The sequence below is a fragment of the Schistocerca cancellata genome, chromosome 1, assembly GCF_023864275.1.
Source record: "Schistocerca cancellata isolate TAMUIC-IGC-003103 chromosome 1, iqSchCanc2.1, whole genome shotgun sequence".
NCBI classification, from domain to species: domain Eukaryota; kingdom Metazoa; phylum Arthropoda; class Insecta; order Orthoptera; family Acrididae; genus Schistocerca; species Schistocerca cancellata.
The window spans coordinates 646,838,879-646,862,542 of NC_064626.1; the positions used below are offsets into that span (position 1 = coordinate 646,838,879).

The 23,664-nt window shown below is 41.0% G+C and overlaps 1 protein-coding gene across 1 annotated transcript in view; it reads left to right on the forward strand.

The window, feature by feature from the left end:
* The window catches only part of LOC126091660 (zinc finger protein 585A-like), a 100,961-nt gene that overhangs the window by 25,543 nt on the left and 51,754 nt on the right, over positions 1-23,664 (forward strand). The window contains exons 2-3 of the mRNA XM_049907084.1: positions 10,312-10,513; positions 14,970-15,131. Coding sequence (XP_049763041.1) covers positions 10,331-10,513; positions 14,970-15,131 — 345 coding nt within the window. The 5' untranslated portion in view covers positions 10,312-10,330. The remainder of the gene's footprint in view (positions 1-10,311; positions 10,514-14,969; positions 15,132-23,664) is intronic.

Below are 23,664 nucleotides of genomic sequence, written 5' to 3' on the forward strand. Positions count from 1 at the left end.
CTGCATTCTCCAAAATATTTACAGTCCAAAAACAGTTTTATCATAGGGAAAAGGTGGAAATCACTAGGAGCAAGGTCTAGTGTACAGGATGGATGATCAAAAATTTCCCATCCAAATTAACCCAGCAAATCTTGAGCTACAGCAGCAGTGTGAGAGTAGGCATTGTGATGAAGCAGTGCAATTTCATCAGAAAGCATTCCTCGCCTTCTGATTTGAATCACTGTCCTTAGTTTTCCAAAGTTCAGAACAATGATTTGCACTGACTGTTGTGTCTTTTGGCATAAAATCCACCAAAAGAACACCTCTAAGATCCCAAAAGATGATTGCCATGATCTTATGTGTTGAGCGAGTCTGTCTGAATTTTCTTGGTTTTTTGGGTGATGATGGATGATGCCTCTCAAGTGTTTGGTGTGTGCTTTGTGAGTTAATGTGAGATAAACAGATCTCATCACCAGTCACAACCTGGCCAAGATAAGCATCTCTATCCCTCAATATGTGTGATGTTAAGTGAAAAATTTCAGTGATGACACCATTCTCTGAGTTTTTTGTTGCTCACTCAGTTGTTGCAGAACACATCGTAACATGTTGCAATACAATGTCAGCAAGCAAAGAACAAGAGATGCCTGGAAACAATGTGCAATTCATTTAAAGTCACACACTTGTCTTGCAATGTTCTGTTTCCACTGTGGTCTTCAGGTCTTCTGTGCTGAGTATAGGCATCTTGGGAGAGTTTCATTGTGCACATTGTTGAAATTTCACATCTTTTCTCACATTTATTTTATTCATTACATTATTACCATAGACTGCTTTCAGTTAGCAGTAAATATCTTCTGGTTGCACCTTTTGAGTGTTCAGAAATCAAATAATACGCCTTACCTTTGATGGTGAAATTTTCAGTTGGGGAGTTCATTTTGAGTACTTAACAGCTGGACAAGGGTGACTTCTTGCAACCTCCACTCATAGCATTATGAGTACAGCTGATATGGAAAGTGGTTAACACTGAAAAGAGGAAGAGGAATGAAGTGCACGGCAGAAATGTGCGAGCAGTCTTGCTTTTGAATGCAGTGACCACCTCACATAATGAAGGGAGCTCCCTGTATGTAATGGAACTGTGTGTGGGCCTTTTTTTTTTTGTCCAGTAAATAAAGTGTTTTTCATTTTGTGTAACGAAACAACTAAACAGTCTTCATTTTGTGGATGACCCTCATATCTACGGCCTTAAAAACTTAATTCTTGTATTTCATTGCTTGAGAAACTTATTCTTACCTTTTGAAGTTGTGTGAGAAGCACTGAACTGTATGTACTGAGTCTTGTCAAAATTTAGTGATAATCCATCTGCCTTGAACCATCTGTTAGTGTTTTTGAATATTTCATTATCTACTTTTTCAGTGAGGGGACTGGTATTTTTTTTTTTTTATACTTGTATCATCTGAAAAAAGTACAAAATTTGCATCTTCTGAAACTTTAAGTACAACATTATTTATGTCTATCAGGAACAACAGATAATCAAAAACCAAACCTTGTAGTACACCGGGTCTGATGGCATCAAATTCTGAGTGCTTATGGTTAAGTGATGGCATGGAACTGATACACATTGCATTCTATCATTCAGATTAGATAGAACCACAGATCTGCTGTGCCCACTGTTCCATAATATCTTAACACTAGAATGGTGGAAGGGGTCAAAATGACCCCTGTCATACTTTTTCGTACATTGTCATATCCAATTTATTTACTTCGTTAATGAATTAATGACTTTTTCTAAATTTTTCTTCTCTTTCTGAATATGTTTCACTATTTACAAAATATTTTAATTTTCTTCGTCATTTCATTCAGTATACCTAGAACGGTGGAAGGGGTCAATTTGACCCCACTGTAATTTCTGTTCTGAATATAAGTAAGTTGTCCAACAATACAGTGGCAACAGTGAGCAGTAATGCAGAGCAGTAGCTCCTCATTGTTGCCACAGCTTATGTTGTGTCACTCAGGCAGTCTTATCCGTAAAACACATTTTCGAACATGTATAGCCAGCGTGGACTTTCTGATGGAGAAGTGTTACATCTCCAAGAGAATTCCAAAGTTGAATTGCAAATTGAGTACACTGATGAAGATGATGATCATGTGTCTCACACAAGTGAAGATGAAGACATTGTGAATGAGGGACAATTAGCAGAAGAGAATTCAGATGCTGATATACATAAATCATCACCTCTTTCATTACAGCAGATACAGTTGGAAGCAGCTACAAAGATGATTGCAAGGGATGGAACTTTGTGGGAGATTGGAAATTATTTGTCTTCTGGAAGGCAGTCAGCTGTGACTGTTCTGAAGGAGAGAGGAGGCCCCACTGCTTATGCTTACCAATGAGTAGACAGCTCTGTCATCAGTACCTTCTGTCTTATTTTTTTATGAAGCAATGCTACATCTCATGAAGAAATACACCAAAATCAAATGCTCAAAAAGTACTAAAAAACAATGACTGGCCTGTGTCACTTGAGGAACTGGAGAAACTGATAGCCATCATTTATGTTCAGGGTGTATTGTGCACAAAATGTATGTCTGTGGATGATCTCTGGTTGCACTCTTGGAGGCCTTCTTTTATAAAGGACGTTATGCCAAGGTACATATTTCAGGAGCTTCTCAGATTTCTCCATTTTGATGAAAAATCAACCTGGGCCGAAGGCCTGTCAGCCAACAAATTCGCCCTTGTATCTGAAATTTGGGGAAAGTTCATTGAAAACAGTATTATCGATTACTGCCCTGGAGAAAATATAACCATTGACAAGCAACTGTTGCCAAGCAAAGCAAGATGCAGGTTTACACAATTCCTGTCCAACAAATATGGTCTCGAATTCTGGTTGGCTGTTGATGTAACGACAAAGTATGTATGTAATGCTTTCCCGTACCTCGGCAAAGAGGACTTGCATAGAAAGAAACAACCACGTGGAGAGTACATCGTTCTGCGTCTCATGGAGCCATTTGTAAATCAAGGAAGAAATGTGACCACGGACAACTTCTTTATGTCTAGTCAACTTGCTAAAAACACTGAAAGAAAAGAAAACTTCGTTAGTTGGCACAACAAAACGAGATCTGCCGTGAAATCCCTGATGAAGTAACGAAGCCAAATTCTGAAATACACTCCACCACAATACTGCACAGTAATGGCAACATACACTGCACCAAGGGAAAAAGAATAAAAATGTCATTCTTCGTAAGTACACTACATGCTGAAGTAGTAATAAGCAAGGGAGGAAAGGAAAAACCTGAAACCGTAATGTTCTACAATGCAACAAAGTACGGGGTGGACGCGGTTGATCAAATGACCCATAAATATACTATAAAGGTTGCATGGAGAGGAAGACCAATGCATATCTTCTATAATGCACTGGACATGGCAGCAATAAATGCATGGGTCATATTTAACATAGTAATAATAAGAAAATGGAAAGGAAGTTGTTCATACTTCAACTGGAAAATGAACTCAAGGGAACAAAAGAGTAAGAACATCAGGCAAAGGAAGAGGACATGGGACTGAAATCACATAGAAAGTGGAGGAAGTGCCAAATCAGCCTCTGTAAGGGCAACAAGACCAACAAAAACTGTGTAAAGTGCCACAAAGGCATGTGCAGAAAATGTGCACATAAAACAGAAATCACCTGTGCTAAGAGCATCTAGCAGCTTCAAATAACGTGAATGAAAAGTAATACAGAGCTGTTTGTAAAACACATGTGAGAGTAAAATGGACCAAATATACTAAATGTGTCTAGAAGGTTGTATGAATAGGTATTAAATTAAAATTTATAGTTTAGAAACTTGTAGCAACAATAAATTTATATGATATGTTGTTATTCAAATAAATAAATAATTATTATTTATAATTGTAAATAATTGTTGTGATTACTAGAAATGAAGTATGGATTAACAAACACTAAAAGAAGTACTTATTTAAGTCAAATATGAAAATATTTTATGTGGTGTCAAAATGACCCCTTTCCGCCATTTTAGGAATGTCAGAAACTTCACCATTATAATGTTAACTGTTTTACACAATGAAAAACCTTAACCAAGTCACCCCATATTCCTAGTGGTAGTTATTTCTCATATACTGACTCGAGTGTGTCACCTGTCAAGGTGAATATACCCTGTTCAGCTGACAGTCCTTTTTGAAATCCAGATTCTTTGGAACTGAGTGTGTTTTTCTGTATTAATATTGTGAAAAGGAAAGTTGCTACTCACCAAAGGACAGAAATGCTGAGTCGCAGGTAGGCTCAATAAAAAGTGATTGTCCTCTCCCTTCCAGTCTCTTCTCTGTTCCCATCCCAGCACTACACATCCCTCATTCCTCCATCACACCCAGTCTCTTTACTTCTCTCCTTTTCCACTATCCCTTCCACCCCTCCCTACTGCTCCGCTGCCCTCCACCTAACCTCCCAAGTGCACATAGCTGCCCTACCCTCTTTCAACCTCATCCCTGCACAGTCTCCAACAGCACGACACTGCCTGCCACTCGTACCCTACTATCACTTCCCCTTCACCTCCCCGCCCCAGCCTCCTCCTTAAACCCACCCATTTGCCACTCCCATCGTGCACTGGTGCTGCTCACAGTGTGGTCTCAGTTGCCTGAGACTGCAGTTGTGTGTGCATGAGTTGTGTTTGCGTGAGTGTGTATGTGTGTGTTTGTTGTTTAATTTCGATGAAGTCCTTACTGGCCAAAAGCTGCATTTGTGACAGTCTTTTTGTTGTGCCTAACTGTGACTCAGCATCTCCGCTATATGGTGAGTAGCAACTTTCCTTTTCACAATATTGCATTTCATCCTGGATTTTCCATTGTTTGATTTTTTTCCTGTATTAAGTGTGTGTAAAGTCTATTGTATGGTATTTTCTTGTAATTTTTTGAAAATAATGGCAATAATGCACTGAATCAGTAATCACTTTTGCTAACTTTTTGGCTCTTTTTTTGAGAAGTGGCTTGTCAATAGCATGTTTAATTCTCTCTGGATAAGGACCACTGTGAAAAGCTTCAGCACTCAAGTAACTCAATGTATTCCTGTTCAGCTGAACAGCAGTCCTTTATTTTACTACTGATTTCATCACAACCATGTGAAGATTTATTTTTAAGGGTGCCGATAACATTGAAGACTTCTTTTTGGAGGTGTTGAATGCAGTTGAATTTTCTCAGACTTGTTTTGGGAGGCTATTAGGCTATTCTTAGGAACTGCAGGCTATCTGCTAAGGAAGTGTTCAAACCTGAATCATCTGCTAGGGAAAGAAAAAAATATTATCATCATCATCGTCATCATCTTTGATCAGTTCATTGTCTACCTTTAAATTTTTTTGTGATTTGTTTTTCCTGTCTTATTTTCTAGTATGTTCCAAATAATTTTTATGTTGTCACTGAAGGAGTTTACTTCATGTCTATGGTAATGGCAAGTAGCCATCTATTGTGGTATCAATATTTATGTTACACAAAAATCTGGAGAAGAATGTGACACAAAAATTTAACTTAAACTGTAATGTTCTCACATTAGATTTGTGCTGGATAGTGACGCTTTGGGGCTCCTTTGTTTGTGAAACTTGCAGCACCTAGAAAAAATGGTCCAAATGAAACAAACTTTGACAGTATACAGAAAATCGTATCATATAAGTGATGTGATTACACAGAGATGACAGATATATAAGTCCAGCAGCATCTCCTCGTGCTTGACCACGTGTGTTGGTGTTAGGAAAAGCTTAGTGTTGGAAGAGCTCTGGGAAAAATGTAAATGTTGATGTGCTACTGTAGCTAATTGATCTCAAAGGATGCAGTACCAGAATGTGAGTGAGTGTGATACATGCAGAATGGTTTTGTCATACTGCGTCATTTGTGCTCATGCAGGTTATGCTGTTGTGTAGGTGATGTACATGTAGAAAGTCGTAAGCAATAAAGATGTGGTATCGGATGACCAGTATCTTGCTTGCATTGCCGTGACATATCCTACAGCTCCTTGTCTGTATTTGCTCAACAATGAAGGAATACAATAGACAGGGACATGAATATGTTGAAGGTTCAGTGTCACATGCTGCAGGATGGAATATGACACACATGCCATTGTGTTAAATTCTATTGTTCAGAAGTAGTAAATAATTCAGACTGTAATTATCATGTGAACAGCATTACACTGATATATTCAGAGGTAAGATGTGGTGTTTTCAGATAAGCTCCTCTTTCACTTGTCCTTCACTGATTGTTGGAAGCATTTGAGACAGTGAACTTGGGGGACTACAATGTGGCAGTCAACATTGTTGAGTGTCATAGCGCACAAACATCAGGTGTGGTGCTCTGATATGCCATTAGATGTAATGTACACTTTTGAGTCTTAAAAATTGATTCTCAGTGGACAGCATTGCAAAAGCTTCAGAGTCCAAGGCACTTTACCTGTTTCAGGCAAATCTACATGCCATATTTCAATAGATTAGTGTCCAGCTACATATAATGAGTACTTTTTATAAAATGCATTTTAACCATCAGGTGATGGTTAAAGTGCACTTTATAAAATACATTACGGCTGTTGAACCTCACTGTATGGAAACATTGCAACATATGACGAGGATCGTACAAGCCATCTTTGAAGAACAGTGAGTACTCTTGCTTCTCAAGCATCAACAGACAACTTTAAAAGGACCTTGTTTCATTATCACTTGGAGCTGAGTATGTGTAGTATTGCATATCACTAATACAGGGTTATTCTAAATGATGGACCCATTTTCAAAACTTTGTATTTATTTAAGTACAAATCCAAAATGAACAATATTTATACCAGTGAAAAGAGGAAGTTTCAAGGTTTTTTTCCCATAATGTTTGACATCAATTTAATAAATTTAATAATTTGTAATTAATGAGTTTTTAATAATTATTTAATAGTTAGAAATGTTACAATGTTCAGTGTGCCACTGTTGGCTGCACAGCAAACATTGACGCCATAGTCAAACTCATCGTACACATGCGAAAGCATATCTGCTGTTACTACCGGTTCCGCAGATCATTCAGAGTGGTTGGTAGAGGCAGGATGTAAATAGCTTCCTTAACATAACCCCATAAGAAGTAGTCACAGGTGTGATATCAGGAACTCTCTATGGCCATAAGTGCAGAGCCAGGTCCCCAAGTCCCTGCGACCGATCCAGCACTGAGGAAGGGAGTCATTCATAAAGTCTCATACATCATGGTGCCAATGGGGCAGAGCTCCATCCTGTTGGAAAATGAAGTCTTGGGAATCTTCCATAATTTGAGGGAACAGCCATTGTCCAGGTATATGATTCCCATTACAGTTCTTTCCGCAAAGAAAAATGGCCCATAAACCTTTGTATGGGATATGGCACAGAACACGTTGATCTTTGGTGAGTCTCTTTCGTGTTGCATTGGTGAATGTGGATTTTCCATATCTCATATGTTAACATTGTGTCTGTTGACTTTTCCACTAAGATGGAACATCACTTCATCACTAAAAATTACATGCTGTAGAAATGCATCATCCTCCATTTTTGCTAACCCATAAGCACGCAATGCGAGACCCTTTGCTTTGTCATTGGGGTTGAGAGCCTGCACAAGTTGTAATCAGTAGGGTTTGTATAGCAAATGCCTTCTCAGAACTTCCCATACAGTTGGGTGGGGTATTCCAAGTTCTCGACTGGCTCTATTGGTAGACTTACTGGGGTTGCACACAGAACTTCCTTAAATCTGTCGGATATCATCCTCTGACATATGTGATCTGCTTGTGCTTTTTCCTTTGCACACACAACCAGTCTATTTAAATTACTTAAACCAATGGCTAACACTTTTGCAAGTTGTTCGTTGAATACCGAATTTGGTACGAAATGCCTGCTGCACTGCAATTTACGACTCACTTTTCGCGAACTCAAGAACATAGAAAACCTTATGCTCCACAGTCACCATCTCACTCACAACTGTCAGTGAAATGGAATGATGACCCTATTGCCATGCAAACTCTCCTGGCCACTTCAGAAACCATCACTGCCCACCTGCCACCGCCTAGCAAAAACTTTGAAACTTCCTCTTTTCATTGGTATAAAGCTTCTTCATTTTGTATTTGTTCTTGAGTACATAAGAATTTTTGAAAGTGGGTCCATCATTTAGAATAATCCAGTATATTAAGTGCATTTCTGTATAAATTCCTTTTTAATTTAACAACTGTTTCAGAATGGAAACTGTAGCACCTGACACACCCCAGGTTAGAAAAAATATGCTGTACAAAAGGATTGTGATGAGGTCAAATGTTATGCATGACTAAGTAAAAGCTTTATGAATGCTTGGTGTTTTTTCCTTTTTTTGGACATATCTGAAAGGACAGACAGAAAGCGGAATCCACAGTTGTCATGATACGTACTATGTAAGTTGTAGGTGGATGGGGGAGAAAGGAAAGGAAAGGGAAGGAACTAATGATATCAGCTGCATGAGGACTCTATGCGGAAACAACAGCAATGAGTGTAAATGTGTGCCGGGCTGGGAATTGAACCTGGTATGTCCTGCTTACTAGGCATGCTTTAAGCACTGTGCCACCTGTACACAAGGGTTTATTGCAAATGTGCAAACTGTCTTGGATGCTCCACCAGCTGATCCACACTCCATATACTTGAGTATGGATTGGCATAAATGTGGAAACAAGACTCTTAGCCTGTTACAATATGAGTTCCAGAAGGTATCTTCCACTGACAATATAACAGTACTTAACTGACAAAACATTGTCATCAAAAATTTCCTGTGCAATCTGGCATTCAGATATTGAAGTCACAGTCTCTGTTTGGATGAAATGACGATTATATATTTTGGCGCTCTATAAAGGATTAGGGCTGGGGCCCATGAATGTACATATTTGGAAACATTCTAAAACGAAAGCATATGTGTTTTTTAACACAAATGGCGTTGATTGCATCACAATATTCCCATCACATCCCGAGATATTAAGACGCGAAGTTGACGCTTGAAACACCCAACATGCGCTGCTAGCACACGTCCTGAGGCTCAGGCGTGAACCCCATGCTGCCCGTAATCGTGATGTGATTGACATGCGTAATCATACTTCCATACTTATCAAGAGGTCCGAAATGAATAATACGGTCTGCTGCCATCCTGCATTAACGTCGTACATTCCAGCAGGTATTTATGCCATAGGTTACGGGTGATGCGGTTCTGTAACATATCTGTGTACGGCAACGTTAGTCACAAAGTAACGGATTAACGATAAGCGAAGTTAACTTTGTGACTAACGTTGCGGTACACAGATGTGTTGCAGAACCGCATCACCGCTAGCCTATGGCATAAATACCTGCTGGAATGTACGACGTTAATGCAGGATGGCAGCAGACCGTATTATTCGTTTCGGACCTCTTGATAAGTATGGAAGTATGGAAGTGTGATTACGCCTGTCAATCACATCGCGATTACGGGCAGCATGGGGTTCACGCCTGAGCCTCAGGACATGCGCTAGCAGCGCATGTCGGGCGTTTCAAGCGTCAACTTTGCATCTTAATATCTCGGGATTTCATGGGAATATTGTGATGCAATCAACGGCATTGTGTATGTGCTTTGTCATGCTATGGATTGCCGCAGAAAAAATATAGGAGGTCCATTTAAAAAAAACATAAGTTTGTGTTAAAAAAACACACATGCTTTCGTTTTAGAATGTTTCCAAATATGTACATTCATGGGCCCCAGCCCTACATTGATACCGGTGAAAGTCGTTTTCCAATAGCTGTTATTGTTCCAGAGATATTTTGGGTGGACAAGATAGCTGGGACACCCTGTATAAAAGCTGTTTGTAGACCACCAAAGCAAAAGCAGAAATCACACTTAGATAACTATAATGGAATAGTGCTTATATATGCAGTTTCAGTTGACGTGTGCCACTACTGTCTACCTTCCATATACAGAATATTCTTGTTAATAATTGTCTTAGAAAAGCACAGGATTTTTATGTCAACTGTTGTATTATCTTTGCTGTAGTATGTGTGAATGCTATACTGAATCATGCTCTTTCTAAGTTAAGAATTTTGCTTTTATCTCTGAATTTTAATCAATATTATAATAATATTTATAGGAATTGATGCTATTAGTTATGTATAACCTTTTTCAAGTGTGCTTTGGAATACAGTTTCGACATAGAAACATTTTCTCATATTTCAAAATAAATCAGGTGGGGTGGGGGGGGGGGGGGGGGAGAAGAACCTAAGAATATAATCGTGTTACTAGAAGACTGAAAAAACTTACACAGTTACTACACTGTTCATTTCTGTTTACAAGAATAATGTTGTTTACAGGTCAGTGCAACTAATCACCATGCAGACAACAATAGTCGAATGCCACAGATCTGTAACTCCAGATGAAGATACAACAACAGATCAGTTTCATCAGCTCTGCAGATTTTGTGCAAAGAAGAACAGCTGTATGATGCCCATATTCAGAGGACAAGGACTTACTGATGACTTACCATCAAAAATAAAAGCATATGTGCCAGTTGAGGTAATTATAAATGAAACCTGAAACAAGAGGGAAGAGTGTTAGAGTAGCACTAAAAAAAGTATTTTGAGAACTTACGTAGTTCACAAGTGAAGAAAATCCTGTCTGTTCTTACAAAACATTTGTGATTCAAAAGATTGTTATCTGGAAAAGATACTTCTCTTTATTTATAAGTTTTGCCTTAAAAGCTCAACAAAGTTATCTGTGCTACAATTGCTACCTTAAATTTTGTATTCCAGAGTTTAAATAAATGCTTGCAGTACTATAGGAGGAGCAATAATGGAAGGACTCCAAAGTTTACTCATTATTTGAATTCAGCCAAAAATTTTTTAAAATTATATTTATCAGTTTGAAAGCCGTAGAGAAAAATTAGAAAGGGGAAAATTGTTTGTAATACCTACACTATGCATCTCCAAGAAAGGAGAACTTACTTTCCGGATGCGCTTGATACCAATCACACTTACTTACAGTCCCTTCTGTAGTAGCCTACTTCTTTCAACTAAACATGATGGTGCAGTGATAGGACACTAGACTTGTACTTGGAAGGGCAGAAGTTCGTATTCCTGTCCAGACATCATAGGTTTTCCTTAAATAATTACAGGTGAATGCTGAGATGGCTCCTTTCCTTCCCCATTTTTCCTCAGCCTGAGCCTCTGCTCTGTCTCTAATAACTGTGTTGCCAACAGTATGTTAAACTCTGAATCTTCCTTCCTGCTTATTATTCACTTCTCAGGTTTCCAATATTTCCCAGAATATCTTTGTGTCCTGTTCCATTCATAATACACTCCTGGAAATTGAAATAAGAACACCGTGAATTCATTGCCCCAGGAAGGGGAAACTTTATTGACACATTCCTGGGGTCAGATACATCACATGATCACACTGACAGAACCACAGGCACATAGACACAGGCAACAGAGCATGCACAATGTCGGCACTAGTACGGTGTATATCCACCTTTCGCAGCAATGCAGGCTGCTATTCTCCCATGGAGACGATCGTAGAGATGCTGGATGTAGTCCTGTGGAATGGCTTGCCATGCCATTTCCACCTGGCGCCTCAGTTGGACCAGCGTCCATGCTGGACGTGCAGACCGCGTGAAACGACGCTTCATCCAGTCCCAAACATGCTCAATGGGGGACAGATCCGGAGATCTTGCTGGCCATGGTAGTTGACTTACACCTTCTAGAGCACGTTGGGTGGCACGGGATACATGTGGACGTGCATTGTCCTGTTGGAACAGCAAGTTCCCTTGCCGGTCTAGGAATGGTAGAACGATGGGTTCGATGTCGGTTTGGATGTACCGTGCACTATTCAGTGTCCCCTCGACGATCACCAGTGGTGTACGGCCAGTGTAGGAGATCGCTCCCCACACCATGATGCCGGGTGTTGGCCCTGTGTGCCTCGGTCGTATGCAGTCCTGATTGTGGCGCTCACCTGCACGGCGCCAAACACGCATACGACCATCATTGGCACCAAGGCAGAAGCGACTCTCATCACTGAAGACGACACGTCTCCATTCGTCCCTCCATTCACGCCTGTCGCGACACCACTGGAGGCGGGCTGCACGATGTTGGGGCGTGAGCGGAAGACGGCCTAACGGTTGCGGGACCGTAGCCCAGCTTCATGGAGACGGTTGCGAATGGTCCTCGCCGATACCCCAGGAGCAACAGTGTCCCTAATTTGCTGGGAAGTGGCGGTGCGGTCCCCTACGGCACTGCGTAGAATCCTACGGTCTTGGCGTGCATCCGTGCGTCGCTGCGGTCTGGTCCCAGGTCGACGGGCACGTGCACCTTCCGCTGACCACTGGCGACAACATCGATGTACTGTGGAGACCTCATGCCCCACGTGTTGAGCAATTCGGCGGTACGTCCACCCGGCCTCCCGCATGCCCACTATACGCCCTCGCTCAAAGTCCGTCAACTGCACATACGGTTCACGTCCACGTTGTCGCGGCATGCTACCAGTGTTAAAGACTGCGATGGAGCTCCATATGCCACGGCAAACTGGCTGACAGTGACGGCGGCGGTGCACAAATGCTGCGCAGCTAGCGCCATTCGACGGCCAACACCGCGGTTCCTGGTGTGTCCGCTGTGCCGTGCGTGTGATCATTGCTTGTACAGCCCTCTCACAGTGTCCGGAGCAAGTATGGTGGATCTGACACACCGGTGTCAATGTGTTCTTTTTTCCATTTCCAGGAGTGTATGTTTTCATCTTTACTGACTCCCTTTTCCTCCCTTGCCCTCTCCTTTATGTTTTAAAATTGTGTTGGTCTGTTTCTGGTTTTCCTCCCTAGTACAGCTTTTTTTACCACATCTTCCCAATTGTGTATGAATAGTGCATTTTGTTTTAAATTTTTCCAACTGTATCTCTTGACTGCACTATCTGTTGCTCATGAATTCTCTGATTTCCTAATGTAAGCATTTCACTATGAATTGCCACCTTGTTCTATCCTTACTGTATCTCACTTGACAGATTTCTCCATTTTATTGTTACTTATCATTCTTTTCCAACTATTCTATACCTATATCATGAGATTGAATGAATCCTTACTATAATATGTACACCAGAAAAAGGACACAGGTAGCATTTTTTGTCATATTTGTTCTCACTTTATTGTTCACCATATAGCGAAGATGCTGAGTCGCAGACAGGCACAAAAAAAAGATTGTCAAAAATGAGCTTTCAGCCAACAAAACCTTCTTTGTACATACATACACGTGAGCGCGCACCCGCCCGCCCGCCCGCCTGCCCGCCCACACAACCACCCACCCACCCCCACACAAACTCTCATGCACACACATGACCACTGAGTTGAGTGTGGTCTCAGCATCTCTACTATATGGTGAGTAGCAACCATCTTTTTCATAATATTGTTACATTCCATCCTGGATTTTTCATTTTTTCCATCCTCTCTCTCTCTCTCTCTCTCTCTCTCTCTCTCTCTCTCTCTCTCCCTCTCTCTCCCCCCCCCCTCGCCCTCCCCCCCTCGCCCTCTCAAAAAAAAAAAAAAAAAAAAAAAACTCTTTCCTTTAATGCAACAGGGACAAGTGATTTTGGATGGAATGGATGGGTGAGAAAAGGAGTAGATGAAATGAAGATAGAACCAGAGGAAGAGAGAGGCAAGAGCTTAATAGAGAGGCTAACACAAGAAGGGAACAGAAATATAGTGCCCAAGAAATATTGTCAAGGTACTGGTGGAAGTTACCTGTGACAATTTTTAGGAGGGACAGAGACATTGGAGGATGGAGAATAGTAGGGGAGGTGAAGGTCTCTGAGTGAGTTGTGTTGTTCAGGGTCGATAGACCTATACATCCAACTAAAGTTCAGGTTATAGAGAGGTAAGAAGTTGGAGAATGGAGGTCATGAGAAATGATTCAATCATCCAGCCATTTTTGGAACCCTAAACATATTGTAGTGCAAAAATGTACCTGTCTTGTGCTAAATAGGACATGTACTTTGCCATTGTACAACATAGAGCTGGTTCTGGATCACTATACTGTTATTATAGCCAGCCTTCAAGTAAGGTGTGCAGTATGAAGATGTTTGCTTATGGAACCAATGGTTTCCTTGGCCATAGTGTCAAGAGATTAGGTAACAATGTCTGTAGGACTAGATGTTACAGTAGGTGGGCAAAAATTGTAGAAGACTGAGGTTGAAATATATATGACATACAATGTAGGATTTTAGGTGTAAGTACTATTCCAAGATGGGAAGGATCAGCACAGGAGAGCTAATTTTGACAGGCCGCATCAGAAGACTGAAAAATGGGTGTGGGAGTCATTCTCTGGGCCTGTGCTGTCTCTGTGATGTCCTCATTATTGATGGATCATTAAACTCCACCTTCCTTCCATTATTCAACTTGATGGGACTCTGCCTTACATAGGAAATATGCTTTGTAATGTTGGAACCATAATTTTCTAACTGATCAGAGAACAGATTTGAAGAGCTTGACATAGGGAAAGTTTTCTTTCCAGATGTTTCTGTTCTTCGATATTTTTCTTGTGTATCATAAAAAAAAAGCTTTATCAGCTAGAAACCTGTGAAGAACAAATAACCTGTTACAGCTAAATACCTCACTGCTCTGCTAAAATATTGCTGGAGATATCTAACCATAGGCAACTACTTGTTACAACATTGTTGATCTGGTCATAAACTCAAGTATGTGTGCTGAAGAAATTTATTGGAACAGTGTTCCATGCTTGAATCATCTTGTGTGTGTCCTTTTTTTTCTTGAAAGTTGTTCATGTTGGGTGTGCATATTTCTTGATAAGCATGTGGTCACATTACGTTGGTGTTTTCTTTCCCCTCTTTTGTTTTCACCTCTCTGGTATAAGGCCTTCCCGTCACCACACCATCTTAACCTAAACTGCTATAGAATGGAAGGGTGTTTTGAACTACATGAATTTCCAGACCATTAGTGTTAATACCATGTTTTCTTTGACTGTGTGTGTTGCAGGTTTCTGAGGATGACACCTTACCTTTACAAATCTGCAGCCCTTGTGTTCAGTGCCTTACAATGTGGCATGAATTTATCACTGGCTGTCTAAAAGCAGATGAAAACTTAAGAGTCACTTATCAAGAAATACTGAAAGCTAAAGCTGGTAGAGATGGTTCTAAGGTATGTTTATTGTGTGTAATACAAAAAACCATTTCATTTGCACATTTCTCTAGGAAAATACACTCCTGGAAATTAAAATAAGAACACCGTGAATTCATTGTCCCAGGAAGGGGAAACTTTATTGACACATTCCTGGGGTCAGATACATCACATGATCACACTGACAGAACCACAGGCACATAGACACAGGCAACAGAGCATGCACAATGTCGGCACTAGTACAGTGTATATCCACCTTTCGCAGCAATGCAGGCTGCTATTCTCCCATGGAGACGATCGTAGAGATGCTGGATGTAGTCCTGTGGAACGGCTTGCCATGCCATTTCCACCTGGCACCTCAGTTGGACCAGCGTTCGTGCTGGACGTGCAGACCGCGTGAGACGACGCTTCATCCAGTCCCAAACATGCTCAATGGGGGACAGATCCGGAGATCTTGCTGGCCAGGGTAGTTGACTTACACCTTCTAGAGCACGTTGGGTGGCACGGGATACATGCGGACGTGCATTGTCCTGTTGGAACAGCAAGTTCCCTTGCCGGTCTAGGAATGGTAGAACGATGGGTTCGATGACGGTTTGGATGTACCGTGCACTATTCAGTGTCCCCTCGACGATCACCAGTGGTGTACGGCCAGTGTAGGAGATCGCTCCCCACACCATGATGCCGGGTGTTGGCCCTGTGTGCCTCGGTCGTATGCAGTCCTGATTGTGGCGCTCACCTGCACGGTGCCAAACACGCATACGACCATCATTGGCACCAAGGCAGAAGCGACTCTCATCACTGAAGACGACACGTCTCCATTCGTCCCTCCATTCACGCCTGTCGTGACACCACTGGAGGCGGGCTGCACGATGTTGGGGCGTGAGCGGAAGACGGCCTAACGGTGTGCGGGACCGTAGCCCAGCTTCATGGAGACGGTTGCGAATGGTCCTCGCCGATACCCCAGGAGCAACAGTGTCCCTAATTTGCTGGGAAGTGGTGGTGCAGCCCCTACGGCACTGCATAGGATCCTACGGTCTTGGCGTGCATCCGTGCGTCGCTGCGGTCCGGTCCCAGGTCGACGGGCATGTGCACCTTCTGCTGACCACTGGCGACAACATCGATGTACTGTGGAGACCTCACGCCCCACGTGTTGAGCAATTCGGCGGTACGTCCACCCGGCCTCCCGCATGCCCACTATACGCCCTCGCTCAAAGTCCGTCAACTGCACATACGGTTCACGTCCACGCTGTCGCGGCATGCTACCAGTGTTAAAGACTGCGATGGAGCTCCGTATGCCACGGCAAACTGGCTGACAGTGACGGCGGCGGTGCACAAATGCTGCACAGCTAGCGCCATTCGACGGCCAACACCGCGGTTCCTGGTGTGTCCGCTGTGCCGTGCGTGTGATCGTTGCTTGTACAGCCCTCTCACAGTGTCCGGAGCAAGTATGGTGGGTCTGACACACCGGTGTCAATGTGTTCTTTTTTCCATTTCCAGGAGTGTAGTTGCCTTATAAATATGTCATATTGTTTTGTATATGGATGTATGATATTAGTTGCTATATAAGAAATGATCAGAAGCTACTTACATTACCACTTCTTTATTTACATTAAAGAACAAATATTATTACAGTTTCTACCTTTGGATTCATTTCAAGCATATTTTATCATCTGAGTACTTAATTATTTGTTCTTTTCATGTGGAAAAGAATTTGCTCGTTAGAGGGAAATAACATTGTCAAAGAAGAAATTAGTGATTGTCTAACATTTCAGCAATATTATTTACAGACACAATACCTTTCAAATGGTTGCAGCTGTTAAGTTTTGACCATCACTGGTCTTCTTCTTCAGGTCTAATAGTAACAAAATAAATAGAGAATCCTGTGTAACTACTTAAAAACAAATGTAATTTCACATGGGTGTTGTACACTTTTATAACAAGCAGTATGCTACAACATTTTGGGGCCTGCACTAGTCATGCATGTTCACAGTCAGTAGAGTTTGCTGGTTCTTGTACAGTGGAACCTGGCTATAACAACATTCAAAGGACCGTGAACATTATATTGTTAAAAATGAGAGTCTTTGTAACTGAGATTCATATTTTCAGTCTGTTGTGGTGTTAAATGGAAAACAATACATTTATTTAGCCATATTTTGCACAGTTTTCACTCTTAAGCTTACATGAATACAATAAGTACAGCAGTATGTCGAGTACTTACGAGACTTCTTTACTTAGGAGTAAAGTAATCAGTCATTTTACTCTGCTTTCTATTTGCCCAATACACACTTTCTAAATTACAGTCTAGGTTCATTTTTCATTTGCAGTTTCACTGCTTCCTTCCCTACCTTCATAGACCATGTTCACAATCGTAATAGCTTCTAAAGCGTCGCTCATAGTAGTTATAAGCTCTTTATTTCTTCCTTCTTCCTCTTCTTCTTCACCTGCTTCACTCACTCCATGGTCACCGTGTCCCTGATTCTTCACTTCATTTGCAATTTTGTCTTCAGTTTGCACTTTGGTTGTAACAAGGTCATCATCTATTGTTGCATACATTTCATAGTTATGCTGTTTGAGAATACGACAGTTGATTTCTGGTAGCAATGCAGATAGCAACAAATCATCAGTATCACTGAATGTGTCATCCATTTCAGCAGCATTTATTTTTTCATTTGTGTTTCCCACATGACGTAAATAGTTCTTGATGGTTTGTGTTGTGACCTGGCTCCAAGCTTTGGTAATGCAACTGATTGCATCCATCAGTGTAAGAGAGTAATCTGCTTTTTCTCAATGCATTGTGTCATTTTCAGTAGTATGAGCTTACAATAGTGACATTGTGGACTCATAGTCACTCCTTGGTCCGTGGGCTGCAACAAGTGTGTCATATTTGCAGGAAGAAAACAAGCTTAATATTCTCCAGACCAGAGAGAGCCGGATGCGCTGGACAGTTGTCAGCAAGAACCAGTATCTTTCTTTTTTTACTTCCAAGCTCCTGATACCCATGCCTTGTTTCAGCTTCAAAGAGTTCGGAGGTTGACTAGGACTTTTTATTAACATTGTAGTGCACTAGTGGATTTTTTACATGCTTAAAAAACATAGGATTTTTTTATTTACTTATCATGAGAAATTTTTTCTTCTCAGTTCCATCTGTGATAGCACAAATCAGAATTGTTGTTCCTTATTTTAGATAACTGGCCACCAACACATTTTTTGCCCTTGAGTTTCAGAGTTTGTCAGGTTTCAAGTTAAAGAAAATTCCAGACTCGTCTGCATTAAAGATGTGACAGTGTGCATATCATTCACAAATTGTAGGCCATACGGTAATGAGCCATTGTTGGATTGTTTCAATGTTTACACTGTTGGCTTCACTGTTCACTTCGCCAAAAGTAATGCCGCCACATTGCTTGAAACTATCAATCCAGCCCTGCTGCACACAAATTCTTTATCTTTTAATTTTTTGGCAAATTCTTCTGCTTTCACCATAAGGAGATATCCACTAATGGATACATTGATGCTTCTCTGTTGCTTAAACAACTTAAGCAACACTTCATACACATTGATCCACTCAGATTTCCATAACTGCTTAATTTTAGATCCATTTTGTTCAAACACAGTAGCAATTTTATTCTCGTTCTTCCAAATTGTTTGGACTGTGGAATTTACAAGGCCAAATTGGTGACATGTCACCTTTTTAGTTCCATTCTAGATTTCAAGAATCACTTTCACTGTTAAAACTCTTCTTTTATTGGTCGCGCTGTTGTAAAATGCATTTACTTCATGCAGGAGGATCGTACAAACATACTGCCGTTTGAGTCTCGTACAGATTCCCGTATGGAGGACGTAGTGATAGACATCCCTGGTTTGTGAAGCAGCTGAATGGGTTGAAAATAAATAAATCGCCAGGTCCTGATGGGATTCCAATTCAGTTTTACAGAGAGTACTCTACTGCATTGGCTCCTTTCTTAGCTTGCATTTAAGTGAATCTCTTGCCCAACGTAAAGTCCTGAGCAACTGGAAAAAAGCGCAGGTGACGCCTGTATATAAGGGGTAGAAGGACGGATCCTCAAAATTACAGACCAATATCCTTAACATCAGTTTGTTGCAGGATTCTCAAACATATTCTCAGTTCGAATATAATGAATTTCCTTGAGACAAAGTTGCTGTCCATGCATCAGCATGACTTTAGAAAGCATCGCTCCTGCGAAATGCAACTCGCCCTTTTTTCACATGATATCTTGCGAACCATGGGTGAAGGGTATCAGACGGATGCCATATTCCTTGACTTCCGGAAAGCATTTGACTTGGTGCCCCACTGCAGACTCCTAACTAAGGTATGAGCATTTGGGATTGGTTCCCAAGTATGTGAGTGGCTCGAAGACTTCTTAAGTAATAGAACCCAGTACGTTGTCCTCGATGGTGAGTGGTCATCGGAGGTGAGGATATCATCTGGAGTGCCCCAGGGAAGTGTGGTAGGTCCGCTGTTGTTTTCTATCTACATAAATGATCTTTTGGATAGGGTGGATAGCAATGTGCGGCTGTTTGCTGATGATGCTGTGGTGTACGGGAAGGTGTCATCGTTGAGTGACTGTAGGAGGATACGAGATGACTTGGACAGGATTTGTGATTGGTGTAAAGAATGGCAGCTAACTCTAAATATAGATAACTGTAAATTAATGCAGATGAATAGGAAAAAGAATCCTGTAATGTTTGAATACTCCATTAGTAGTGTAGTGCTTGACACACTCCTGTCGGTTAAATATGTGGGCGTAACATTGCAGAGCGATATGAAGTGGGATAAGCATGTAATGGCAGTTGTGGGGAAGGTGGATAGTCGTCTTCGGTTCATTGGTAGAATTTTGGGAAGATGTGGTTCATCTGTAAAGGAGACCACTAATAAAACACTAATATGACCTATTCTTGAGTACTGCTCGAGCGTTTGGGATCCCTATCAGGTTGGATTAAGGGAGGAGATAGAAGCAATATAGAGGCGGGCTGCTAGATTTGTTACTGGTAGGTTTGATCATCACGCGAGTGTTACGGAAATGCTTCAGGAACTTGGGAGGGAGTCTCTAGAGGAAAGGAGTGTCCTTTTCGTGAATCGCTACCAAGCAAATTTAGAGAACCAGCATTTGAGGCTGGCTGCTGTACAATTTTACTGCTGCCAACTTACATTTCACGGAAAGACCTAAAAGTTAAGATAAGAGAGATTAGGGCTCGTACAGAGGCACAAGGCAGTCATTTTTCCTTCGTTCTGTTTGGGAGTGGAACAGGTAGAGAAGATGCTAGTTGTGGTATGAGGTACCCTCCGCTACGCACCGTATCGTGGATTGCGGAGTATGTATGTAGATGTAGATATAGATGTACTTCATTACAGGTTGTTATGGAAACTGACATCACGTGTACTGTTGATGAGTACTGTGATTGTCACTATTTCTTTAGTATGAATATGCTAGGGTAACAATGAGGTGAGGAGTCTGTACTAAACTTGTTGTTGACGAAATGGCTTTTCCTAGCTTGTCATATGAGAAGATGAAGGCTGGTGTCGTTGATGGGCCACAGATTCGGCAACTTATTAAAGATGAATGTTTCATAGAAACAATGACTGAACTTGAAAATTCAAAAGTATTGTTAAGGACTTTCTGGGAAATACACGAGCCCAGAATTACATTCGAATTGTTCAACAATCCTTAGGGAGCTTTAAAAAGCTTGGCTGTAACTTGAGTATCCAACTGCATTTCTTACATAGCCATCTTGCTAACTTTCCAGAAAATCTTGGTGCTGTTAGCGATGAACAGGGTGAGCGATTCCGCCAAGATTTGGAGGTCATGGAAGCAAGATATGAAGGTAGATGGGATGTCGGTATGATGGCTGACTACTGTTAGAGCATCAAGCGAGAATGTCCCCAGATGGAACATTGTAGGAAAAGTTACGAGCAAAAATTTGTACCCTAATATCTTTGTTTTTATTATTTGTACAAACACAATGTAACTTTGAATATTATAATAACCTTTGAATGAATAAAATATTCTGATATTCTACTACATATGGTTAGTACCCAATTTATTTTCCTTTGTGTGCCCAGTTTTAATGACATTTAGAGTAAAGAGAGAGTATCCTGTAGTTTAAAAACTTGACGTGATAGAGAAAAACTGCTAACAATTTTGAATTCAGTGACCAAAAATTAGTTAAGAACAAGTCACAGATCTAGGACAACAAAATGGCTTTTTTGTCAGTCCTCAGCAAATGAAGTACTATAACTGTTATGTGATTCGAAGACTCTTAGAGGCTGCTTGTGTCATACAACACCTAAGGTCAGTGAGTGTGTAAAAAGTTCAATGAAAGAAAAAGCATCACTCCGGAGATAGTATTAGAACTTAGGACCGACATTTGGAGACATGTTTTGTGTAAGTTTGTCACTTCACATTGCCCCACATTTGTGTAGTCCTTTACAGTCAAAGAGTTTCTTAAATTAGTCCTGGAGGGGATTTTTTTATTCTTACCCGGTGCTCTGTATATCCACCCTGACCCTAAGGGGATTTTATATTTGTCAATTGCGTTGTTTTAATCCTGACATTTTGGTGATGGAGTATGCCCTTAAAAGCATTATTCCAATAATGCTTCAAAATGTAAGAGACAAGAACAGGAATGATGGGCGAGCTGGGAGCCCTTGCCAATGAGGTGGAGCTCCAAATTGACTGCCAGATTTTGGTATCCTCAACTTACCCTTGTACAGCTTGATGTAAATTGCCCTTTCCTTTTCAAATTTCCAGTTTTGGCATTCATTATGAAAACTTACCATTAATTTTGCAGTGGAGAGGAAGGATTGGTGTATTGGCAAGATATGCCCCACCTCCACCTGTTTTTCTTGATGTGTTCGCTCTTCTTGTTTCCTCTTAAGACAAAGGGGCTGATTTTATTAATCCCTTCTTCATCACATGTGTGTACTGATACTGAGCATAACTATATATTGACGACCACTGTTCTTCCTCTGCTAGTATCATCAGGGTAATGTCATCGTCTTATTGAAATATTTGATTGTCTTCAGGGCACTGGCACTGCCAGATCATGCTCCCTTGTCCTCTGGTAAGATAATTGGGCATGATGAAGATGATTCCTTGATAAGATTGCTGTGAATGGCAAAACAGAAATCTCACAGTTGATGGTCAGTTCGTCGTCCTCCCAGCAGCTGCAGCTCGGTGTCACCTCCACCACTGCTGCTAACACGGTGTCAGCTAGCTATTGTGTTTCAAAGTACCTGATCTAGGATTATGTTGCAAGGCTGAAAATATTGTGATCTCTGCGGGCCGTCATAAACCATGTGCCCTTTTCTACTACATGCAAGCAAACTGCCTTGTTTCCGGTCATGTTCCCTAATGATAGTGTAGGTAGTAACATGCAGCTTGGGCAGACTGAGACATCATAAAGTATCATTTATGGGTTAGCTCCACACTTCAGAAAAAATATTCTTGCAGATTTTGAAAGAGACCTTTCATTTGTAATCTCATTTGAAGAGAGCCTTAACAAGGTGGCCAAGTTGCAGCAAATAGATATTGCACTCTGATATTGGCACAAAGTAAACAAACAGATTGAAAGGCACTACTTTTCATCTGCATTTTTAGGGCATACCACTGATGCCGATGCGTTAAGTAGTTTTTAGAAAGAAACTTCTGACCTGAATATTACAAACTTCTTCAGATAAAAGTGGATGGCCAACTTGGGCATTCTTAAAGGACTTGCATCTTGATGTGAAGAGTATTCATGAGGACAGTACATCAGCTTTTATTGGTTTGGGATCTTGTGGTCTGAATATAGTTCACCAGAGTTTCAAGAATGCATACTTAAAACTGGGGTGTTGTAGTTTTTCTGAGAGCAATTTATAATGTGTTGAAGAAACCACCTGCACAAAGATCTGATTATAAAAGATTTAATAAGCCCAAAAATCTTCCCTTCCCTAAAAGGTTTTTCTCTGTGTGCTGGCTTGAAAATGAGAATGTGGCTGATCAGGTTGTAAAAATCACCTCCTTTATAAAGATTTACGTGGAAAAAGTAAAAGAACTCAACATTAAAATAGATACTTACAACTGGCGAATGATGTTGAAGTACCTCGAAGATCCTGCTGGCTAAAATATCTTTTTTGGCTTTGTTTCAGGGCAGGTCACACCCTTCTTGAGGGAATTCCATTGTAAAGTCCTCATGGCACCTTTCCTGTGCGAAGCTCCTTGTCTTCTATTCTTGCTAATGTATTGTCCATAGCAGCTAAGCTATTCTCTGCTGCAAAATCGGTATGTAATATAAAACCTGATGATGATGCTAGCCTAATTCCTGCCAAAGAAATTAACTTAGGTCATGCTGTATGGTCTGATCTGAGAATTGTAAAAGTCCCTGCCAAAGATATTTTAACATTCAGGACTGAGTGCATGGACTTTGTGATCAAAATGTGCTCAGACCTCCTCCAAAAGTCATCTTTGAAGTATAGCATTTGTAGATACATAACCTTTTGTGATCCAGCTGTGATAAATAGCAACCCAAGAACTAGCAAGAGTATATTCTCAGATGC